The 9,443-nt window shown below is 38.7% G+C and overlaps 4 protein-coding genes across 4 annotated transcripts; 1 reads left to right on the top strand and 3 right to left on the bottom strand.

The window, feature by feature from the left end:
* Positions 1–392: 392 nt before the first annotated feature.
* On the top strand, positions 393–1,958 carry LOC115698001 (putative F-box/LRR-repeat protein 23). The gene is made up of 2 exons (XM_030625176.2): positions 393–837; positions 1,086–1,958. Exons 1-2 carry the CDS (start codon positions 491–493, stop codon positions 1,681–1,683), a joined length of 945 nt encoding a protein of 314 aa, XP_030481036.1. The 5' UTR covers positions 393–490; the 3' UTR covers positions 1,684–1,958.
* A 65-nt stretch (positions 1,959–2,023) lies between these two features.
* On the bottom strand, positions 2,024–4,726 carry LOC115697998 (putative pentatricopeptide repeat-containing protein At1g10330). Its single transcript, XM_061119014.1, has one exon. It carries the CDS (start codon positions 4,074–4,076, stop codon positions 2,673–2,675), a length of 1,404 nt encoding a protein of 467 aa, XP_060974997.1. The 5' UTR covers positions 4,077–4,726; the 3' UTR covers positions 2,024–2,672.
* A 1,497-nt stretch (positions 4,727–6,223) lies between these two features.
* Positions 6,224–7,573, bottom strand: LOC133039765 (uncharacterized). The gene is made up of 3 exons (XM_061118711.1): positions 7,558–7,573; positions 6,983–7,122; positions 6,224–6,873 (listed from the first exon to the last, which is right to left on the bottom strand). The coding sequence occupies exons 1-3, from the start codon at positions 7,571–7,573 to the stop codon at positions 6,460–6,462; spliced, it is 570 nt and encodes a 189-aa protein (XP_060974694.1). The 3' UTR covers positions 6,224–6,459.
* Positions 7,112–8,976, bottom strand: LOC133039905 (uncharacterized). The gene is made up of 2 exons (XM_061119013.1): positions 8,790–8,976; positions 7,112–8,120 (listed from the first exon to the last, which is right to left on the bottom strand). Exon 2 carries the CDS (start codon positions 8,118–8,120, stop codon positions 7,689–7,691), a length of 432 nt encoding a protein of 143 aa, XP_060974996.1. The 5' UTR covers positions 8,790–8,976; the 3' UTR covers positions 7,112–7,688.
* Between the last annotated feature and the right edge of the window lie 467 nt (positions 8,977–9,443).

Raw genomic sequence — 9,443 nt, 5'->3', positions numbered from 1 at the left:
AGTATCGCTAGCCAATTGCAACGTAACATGTCAAGAAAGTGCTAGGCACTACTAGTACCTAATATAACAATGCTCATTTTTTAACACACCCTAATTATTTTGCTAAACCAAAACATTAAAAATTCAAATATAATTATGATTGATATCCAAACATGTCTTCCTAACATGCCATAAATTTTTTTTTTTTTTTTTTAGAAAAGAGTCAAAACTCATAAAATCCACATTTTCTAATTTTCAAAATTTTGAGGCTTCTTTCTCAATTTTTCTGCCAATGATAATCTAACACGTGGATCAGACAGAAAAACAACAGTAGAACACGTGGAAAGTTGGACAAGTGGAAAAGCTTGACACGTGGACCTACCAGTATATGATACGTTGATCGTCCAAAAGTTTGAACCTTTTTACTATCACTGTTCTCTTCTTCTTCTTCTTCTTCTCTCTGTAATCAAAAAAATCTCATTTCCAATTCAAATTTTCTTCTCCATCGCCAATGGCGTCTTCTTCCTCAACCACACTCACAATGCCTTGCTCACCCAAAAAACTACGCTCGCCCAACTGGCTGAAGTTGCCGCGGGACTTGACTGCGTCGATTCTTTTTCGGCTGGGCGCGATCGAAATCATGACCAGTGTTCAGATGGTCTGCAAATCGTGGCTTGATATCTGTAAAGACCCTCTCATGTGGCGAACCATCGATATGCGTAACGACGGCGATCCTGATTCGGATTTGGACCTCGAACAGATGTGTTGCGATGTTGTTGATCGCAGCTATGGCCAACTCCTTGATATTAACATCGAGTACTTTGGAACTGATGAGCTTCTTCACTATATCACTGCTAGGTATTCCCTTTTCTGTCAATTCATGAAATTTACGAAATCAATTTGGTGATGATTCTCCACTTGATTAGTTCAATCAAGAATCTTAGAAAAAGTTTCTGGAGTGTTTTGATTTTTGTGTTGTCCTTGATGAGCATTGAAGCTTTCATTTCTATATTTGAATAGCAAATAATGAAATTTAGTGCAGAAGTTTCCATTTTTCTGAATTTTGATTAGTGCTTACTTTTATTCCCTTTACAACTTTTCAACAGCTCAAGTCAGATCAAACGCCTTCGACTTGCTTCTTGTTATAATGTCTCAGATGAGGGCTTGATTGATGCTATTGAAAAGCTTCCATTGTTGGAGGAGCTTGATCTGACTCTATGCTCATTTTCAGAAAATCCTCTTAAAGTATTGGGGCGCTGTTGCCCTCATTTCAAAACTTTGAAATTGAACACTCAAGCTTATAGACTCACAGACATAGATCCTGATGAAGAGGAAGATGTTAACTGGGATGTGTTCATCATTGGCGAAAACTTCCCAAAATTACGCCACCTTCAGCTCATCGGAAACTCAATGACCAACAAAGGCTTAGAAGCCATTCTTGATGGCTGTCCTCATCTCGAATCACTTGACCTGCGTCAATGTCTCAATATCAATTTCAAAGGAAAGTTGGCAAAAAGGTGTACTGAGCAGATTAAAGTTATACGGCTACCTCAAGATTCACTTGAAGGGTGTGGATTTATTGTTGATCCTGATCACGGGTTTCTCGGGGAAGGCCATGCTTTATCCTTTGCTTGTTCCAATCCCGTCTTGGGTTTCAATGATGACAGTGATTGTGGATACTCAAGCGAGTATAGAACATGGTAACTGCTCATACGTGTGTTCCATGTGATTTTATGGCCATTAACTATGATAGACTCTTTTCTAGCATAGAAAACAAATATCATATGATTATATGATCTTACAGATTGTTGAACATCATATGGAGATTCGAGTGTAGATTCTAGCTAGTTTATCTATTTGTTGAGCAGTTTGGAATCGAGTATGGACTTTAGGAAAAACCAAGTCTACTGAGTCTGGTTTTTCTTTTTGTAATATAAACTTAAGATTGACTATAATCACTCTTTTTAGCTCTAAAGAAACTTTTGAGATTGACTTGTTAAATTGACTTGAACATCTTTGACCAATGAAAAGACAAAAATAGGAGTATTGAAAGTCAGTTAGTAGAAATATTTGACATTTGTCTTATTTCTATACAGGTAACTAAATTATGGGCTAATGATTATCTACATGTATATAAGCTTTGTTGGATTTTTATGATAAGAGAAGTCAACAGAAAACAATATCCCAATAAATAATCATTACAAGAGCAACTCCCATTGACAATCAGTTCTTGGTAATCCTAGTTGAACTTCCAGCTCCTGGTGTGCTTAAAAGCCCAAATGCAATAGCCAGTCGTAATGATTATTGGTAAAAAAAATAACTTACAGGTTCAAAAGCCACTTGTTTAACCAATGTCTCAGCTTCTTCAAAACGAACGGCTTGGCTCGGCTTAGAAGATCGACGAAGCTGGCATAGTGGTTATCAATAGGCCTGAGTTTGTGGTCTCTTTCCATGCTACGAAATGAGGTTTCATTTGGCTCAAGTCCTTCTGCCATCATTTATCAATAGAGATCTGCAACTTTTTTGCCATGGCCATGAATGGACCCTCTACATTGAGATAACCAAAGAAAACAAAACAATTTCTCAATTCCTTTTTTTTTCATATATAAAAAATACAATGAAGCTCAATAACAAATATCCTGAGCTTGAAATTGCATGATATTTACCACAATCTAACTAAAAAATAATCAATTTCAAACAATCACACTAACTGCTGGAATTTTTTGAATACTAGCATGTAACATCATTCTTCTAAAACCAGCAGCATGATCCCATTTCTGCATATTAGCATTTATATTTGACAAATTTATGTATGGTTCAGAATGTTGTTGTGGCTGCATACAAAGCAATCTTTTTTGTACATCATTTTCCAACTCACTGATTCCATGAATAGTATAAGCTCCAAAAAGAGCCCCCAAAACAGAAGCATCTGGTTCAAAAGGCATATTTTTTACAAACATAGTTGCCTCCCTCAAAAGTCCTGCTTTACACAAGAGATCAACAATGCATCCATAGTGTTCCATAACTGGCACAACTCCAAAGTCAGCTGACATTGATTGAAACACCTTCAAGCCATACTCCACAAATTTACCTCGAGCGCAAGCAGCGAGAATCGTAACAAAAGTTACACAATTTGGTGTAAATCCTTCCTTCTCCAAATTCTGAAACAAGTCCAAAGCTTCTTTCACCTGACCATTGGTAGAAAGAGCAGAAATCATTGCATTCCAAGTGCAAATCTTCTTAACTGTCATTTGATTAAATACATTAGTTGCAGCATTAAGTAAACCACACTTGCCATAAAAATCTATCAGTGAAGTGCCCATGAACACAGTCAACTCAATCTCATTCCTTACTACATGACCATGTATTTCCTTTCCCAGATAAAGAGCTCCCCAACCATTCAAGGTTGAACACAAAGAAAACAAACTAACATACGTGGCTTCATTCGGTTTCACCGAGCAACTAATCATCTTCTTGAAAAATCGAATCCCCTCATGAAACTGCTGATTAATTCTAAACCCGTTAACAACACTCGTCCACGAAACCACATCCCTTTCAGACATGCGTTCAAAGAGGGAAATAGCAGAACCCATATCCCCATTCTTGCAATAAGCATCAATCATAGCATTGCACCCAACAATGCACGGTTCAGACATTTCATCAAACACCTTGCGTACATAACTTAGTTCACCATAATCTGCATAAAAACTCACAAACGATGTTGGGACAAATGGATCATACATAGTCCCACGCTTGTAAGCTTGGGCATGGAGGGCTTTTCCCATACAAGGCAAGGAACATAAAGAAGCAGCTTTGACAAGAGAAGGAAAAGTGTGACTATTGGGTTGAGTTTGGTGGAAAAGCATTTGGGTAAAGAGGATTAAGGAGTTGTGAGTTTGCCCAAAACTCAAATGGGCTCTGATCAAAGCATTGTAAAGAAGAGTAATTTTCCATTTTGAGTTGAAGTGATGATTGGTTTTGGAGAGAAAAAGATGACCATTTATGATAAGGAGTGAGTGAATTTGTTGAACTTTGTTTTGGTGTTTAGGGAAGCATTGGAGGAGTTGCAGTAAACACTCTGGTGAATAATATGGCATGATATCATTTATCAACAAAAGATGGCAAGATCAATGTGATTTTATTTTATTGATTTTGTTTGGATTTTGACTAGTTGAAGTTGAACCAATAACTTTGGAACAAAATATTGTCTTAAATTTAATAATATGTAATTGATTGATTGTGTCTTAGTTCTTGAATTTGATTTTCTTTGGAGGTAAAAGACCAAGGTTGAGGATTTGAGTAGAATCTCTAATTCTTAGTTGGTTATTATGTAAGGGAAATTTCAATTTTTGACCCTAATAATACAAGCCATATCAAAATTTATACCCTTCCTTAATTTGTACAAATTTAGTCCATTAATTACATGAACTTCCCATTTTACCCTTTTTTTTTAAAAAAAAAAAAAAAAGCTAAAATCTGAAAGTGGTATTTCTCTCTCTCTCTCTTCCCTCTTCCCTCTCTCTCGTGCACCACTCTCTCTCTCTAGAAAAAAATTGAAAAATTTATGAAAAAATTTCCCTCTATCCGTCCCACTCTCTTTATTTGCTGTTGAATGGTTGTTTTCTCGGTGGGTGTTGGTGGAAAACCGAAGCACAATACAACATCACTCAAGAATCTTACACCATTATAATGGGTAAGTTGTATTTTAAGCATTTTGTTTGACTTTATGTAGTTTAAAATTGTTATACGTGTGTTTATTGTTGGAACTGCTGTTTTTTGGTCTGAAATTGTTGAGATCCTGCGTATCTGGTTTTCAGTCGATTTCTGGGTTTTCCAGTGTTATCGATGATATGTCGATGATATGTCGATGTTTTGTCGATGATTACAAAGGAAAGGTCAGTGACGACCATTATCGACGTTATGTCGACATGTTGTCGACATCATGCAACCAACATGGTATTAACTATTTGTCGACTTTTTTGTCGACAGAATGTCGACAACAAGCATTTTTCTTTTTTTAAGAAGTTGTCGATATTTTGTCGACATCATAACATAACATTAACATAAAATAAAGTTCATTAAAAATAACATAAAAAAACATAAAAAAAAAAAACAGAAAATAAAAGTTCATAAAAAAAAACAAACATTAAATAAAACTCACCACAAACCATAACATAAGAAATTATTTTTTTTTAAATTCTTTGGCTTGTGGGTGAGCCTTGCAATACTTGCATAATGTTCCAGGCTTCACCGGTTTACCGTTGAAGATGCCCAGTTTGCAACGACGGCATCCTTCGGGGAACCCAGGTGGTGGAGCCGGCCATACACCAGTTTTGCAAAATTCTCTTTCAAGTTGCATGAACCTGAACTCGTTACCATTTCGTTCTCTTTCGAAAGCTCGAGCGGCGTCCAAAACTTTCTGCATTGCAGGACTAATTATGCCAACATCAGGCTCCTGCTTCAGCTCTTCAGGAGTTAGGATGGGGAATTTGCCGTTCTTTCTTGGGGCCATATTTCAAACTTAAGAGAATAAGAGAAATTTTTAAGAGTAAGAGATAGGTAGAATACAAGAGCACTTATGAATAAGATTTCCCTTTGCTTTTATAGAGCAAGAAAATGTTGGGAATGTATGAAAATTTAATGGTCATTAAATGCGTAACTGTACAGGGAAAACGCATGAAATGGCGTATTTGTCGACTGAATGTCGATACTATGTCGACATCATGTCGACAACATGCCAATTAAGTGTCACTGCTAACACATTTGTCGACGACATGTCGACTTCATGTCGATATGTTGTCGATAGGACACGTGTCTGACATGCAACGTTTCAGTTGGGAAGGGTTGTTGGGAACGTAGGTAAAATTTATTAACATTAAATGTGCAACCGTTTTTAATTGTCGATTGAATGTCGATGGTATGTCGATATTATGTCGATGACGAGCATGGTTGTTGTTGTTGTCGATTGTATGTCGATAATATGTCGACACAATGTCGACATTCAGTGCCCTAATTTCTGATGTTGTGCTTCTCGACATTATGTCTATTGATATCGATGGGATGTCGATTTTTATTTTTTTTGGGTGTTTTTTCCTTTACTCACCTTGTTTTTTTGGTTTGCAATTGCAGGAGACAAAGTGTTCCTTGTTGTATCGTACGATGGTGTTTGGTTATGTGAGAATTATAATTGGATCTACAAAGCAAATAGCAGCTTGACGTTGACAGTTACAACCGAGACAAAAGAATCCTGGACCGTAATCACCACTTCTCAAATCCCGAAGTCGGTGGTTCGGAATGAGTCCAACACACCACTTTCGGAAAGTGGTTAACAATTTCTCATCCGGTGGCTCCAGGGGATCAAAAGTCGAAGATGGCCTATGTCTCCTCTTCATCTCCGTATAGTCACCGAACCATACAGGAGGCTTTCTCTTCCTCTTCCGACTCTTAACCACTGCAGGTTGTGCCTCTATGGACGGAATCTCACCCCCGCGACTCGGTGTCATGTACATGGATAAGAGGTTGTGCCTCGATCGGAGTCGCTGGAGCTCCCTCATAAGGATCGTAATCGTCGGGGAAGACCTCATCCTCTTCTACTGGGGGTGAAGCAGCTGGTGGTGGGGTAGATGGATCTGCTGGGGCCTCCGGTGCTGAAGCTGTCGTTGGCGGACGATTCAACATGGCCAATATGTGTCTGAGCTGCTCCATAATTACGTTCTGACCACCCTTCAACTCTACATGGCTGGTCTCGTATGCCTTCTTCAGCTCGACATGAGCAGCATACAGACCCTGAGTGTCAGCCTCGATCCTATCCAACCGAGCCACTAAATCAGTGTACTCGGCACCCCGAACGCCTGATGAAGATGGTGCACTGGGCTGAGGTTCTGAACCAGTGGCCTGAAAAAATATATATCAAAAAAATACGGTAAGCATACGATATACCCTCCACTATATAAAAAAAATAATAAAAAATAAAGACATAAAAAAAAGTTCCAAAAATTGGTACCTGAGTGTCTCTTTCCTGAGTGTCTGGGACCTGAGTCTCTGGTACCTGACTACCTGCCTCAGCCTCTGTGTCATCCACAACATCATCAACCAGGTTCTCCACACCATCGTAAGATATTGTCCTCACAAACGCCTCCTCCTCTGTCCGTGGAAGTAGCCCCTTCACCACTTCCAGATTCTGTTTATGGTTTAAAAAATATCAAAATAAAACCATTTAGCATTTATTACAAGCATTTATGTTAAATAATTATTCAGAACATAAGTGAAAATCATACCCGTCTAGAAAATAATGCGCTGACGTCTTTCTTCCCAATGTCGCCTTTGCTCGTCCAGCTAAGCATCCTGGGAAACCGAATCCCGTGGTTCGTGCCATACCTCTTGCCAACCTCCAAAATGGCCTCGTACGCCCAATATTGGACTGCAGGTGCGAAGCCATATGCTGTGTATTTGCACTCGTGCTGAACATCCGAACTCAGCTTCTTCTCGTAGTTGGCCTTCTGTTTCAACATGTCTTTCTGAAGCGAGTGCATGATTCTGGCGAATGAGTGCTTCCCCCAAGGAATCCGGAAGAAGAACTCGAGGTCTTCCACATATCTAAGTATGTGAGGCGTGATCAGCGCGTTGGCCTCGCGGCCCAGAAGCACTGACTCCACAAACAAGCACAAGCCGAGCTTGTACAAGTCTTCCGGGTTCTGGCAGTTTGTGAACTAAAGTTGGAGTGCTTCTGTCTTCACACTATCAGACCGGTTGAAATATTTGTTGATCAATCGGTCTGACCCCGAGCGCGCGACCTGCGCAGCCTTCTCCTCTTCTGTTGGCCCCGAGGAGAAGTCCAAACCCGTAATGAGTGCAAACTCCAGCACCCCGAATCGGACCTCCTTCCGACCAACATAAAACCTCATCCTCAACTCCTCTTGAGCATCCACTTTCATTTTGTGGAGCATCAGCTGGTGAAATAACACCGAGGAGAATGTCAGTGGTACGGGATTCCAGAAGCTCCCGAAACGGCTTTCCTTCGCCGTGTTATTAAGGTTGAACTCCTCAAACCGAGCTTTTATTTTTGCAAAAATTCTAGTGCCCCTATATGTGACGCGGCCAGTGAAATGCTCGGGTGCTGGAATAATGAGTCTGGGAGCCATCTGAAAAATCAAAGACCAAACAAATTTAAATGTCAAAAAAGTTAAGAAATGTTGACATAGCATCGACATCATGTCGACATTCTGTCGACATTATCAAACATTCATAACTGGTCGACATACAATCGACATACAGTCGACAAATCGTCGACATTGTACCAATTAACTACCAACAGAATCAACTCTAACTTCCCTATCGACAAAATGTCGACATTCTACAGTAAACTACCACAATAATCAACTACAACTTATTATCGACAACCTATCGACATACTGTCGACAAATTGTCGACATTCTAATAGCAAACTACCAAAAGAATCAACTACAACTTATTATCGACAAACTATCGACAAATAGTCGACAAATTATCGACATCACATGGCAAAACTACATAACATCAAACAAAGGTAAACCATCGACAACCTGTCGACAACAATGTTCAAACACATAAACAGAAACCTATATATATCGATATCCTATCGATATCCTATCGACATTTCATCGATAACGATGTAAAAACACACAAACACCATTGAAACATATCCAACATATACAACCTACCACAAGAAAGAGCACAAAATATACAAAAATTCCACTAATTTCAACAACATGCAATATTTCACATCCAAATCTATTAAAAAATTAATTTTTTTTTGAAAAAGAAAAACTTACCTTTGACTGAGCTTTGTGGTGGTGGCGACGGTCCGTGGTTGTGGTGGCGATGGCCTGTGTTGGGTTTCGACGAGCACGGGTACTGGCGATGGCCTGTGTTGGCGACTGTTCGTGGTGGTTTCCACGAGCACGGGTCGAATTCAAGACCGAGATAGATAGAGAGAGAGGGGAAAATCGAGTGGGAAGAAGAGGGTTGTTGGGTTCGGCGTATGCGTGGTCGTCGTCGTCGGGTTCGATTTGGTTGTTCGGTTGTTTTGTTTTTGGGCAGGGACGAAGAGGAAAAGTCGGAGAGAGAGTGGGAAAGACAGAGAGAGAGGGAAAGAGAGAGTGGGAAAGAGAGAGTGGGAAAATTAAATGTAAGGGGTATTTTGGGTAGAATTTGAAAATAGTGGAATTGTTTTGTATAAATTAGTAAGGGGTATAAAATTTGATATGAGATATATTATTAAGGGTATAAAATGAAATTTCCCTTATGTAATTAGTAATATATACATATGTATTCTTAGTAGTAATCTCATAAAAAAGGAACAAACTTAATATAGTGAAGAAATTTTATTTATTATCTCAAAAAAAAAATCTTATTACAAAAAAAATATATCCCTAATAAATTTATACTATTTTATTTTAATAATTTTACATTACATTCAAAAAAAA

Source organism: Cannabis sativa, chromosome 7, assembly GCF_029168945.1.
Source record: "Cannabis sativa cultivar Pink pepper isolate KNU-18-1 chromosome 7, ASM2916894v1, whole genome shotgun sequence".
NCBI lineage: Eukaryota > Viridiplantae > Streptophyta > Magnoliopsida > Rosales > Cannabaceae > Cannabis > Cannabis sativa.
This window is presented reverse-complemented; position numbering and strand designations above follow the sequence as displayed.

Coding starts and splice junctions, on each gene's coding strand:
- LOC115698001 (XM_030625176.2), top strand. CDS start 491: ATGGCGTCTTCTTCCTCAACCACACTCACAATGCCTTGCTCACCCAAA. Junction 838..1,085: donor CTTCACTATATCACTGCTAG/GTATTCCCTTTT, acceptor ACTTTTCAACAG/CTCAAGTCAGATCAAACGCC.
- LOC133039765 (XM_061118711.1), bottom strand. Junction 6,874..6,982: donor CTCAGGAAAGAGACACTCAG/GTACCAATTTTT, acceptor ATATTTTTTCAG/GCCACTGGTTCAGAACCTCA.
- LOC133039905 (XM_061119013.1), bottom strand. CDS start 8,120: ATGGCTCCCAGACTCATTATTCCAGCACCCGAGCATTTCACTGGCCGC.
- LOC115697998 (XM_061119014.1), bottom strand. CDS start 4,076: ATGCCATATTATTCACCAGAGTGTTTACTGCAACTCCTCCAATGCTTC.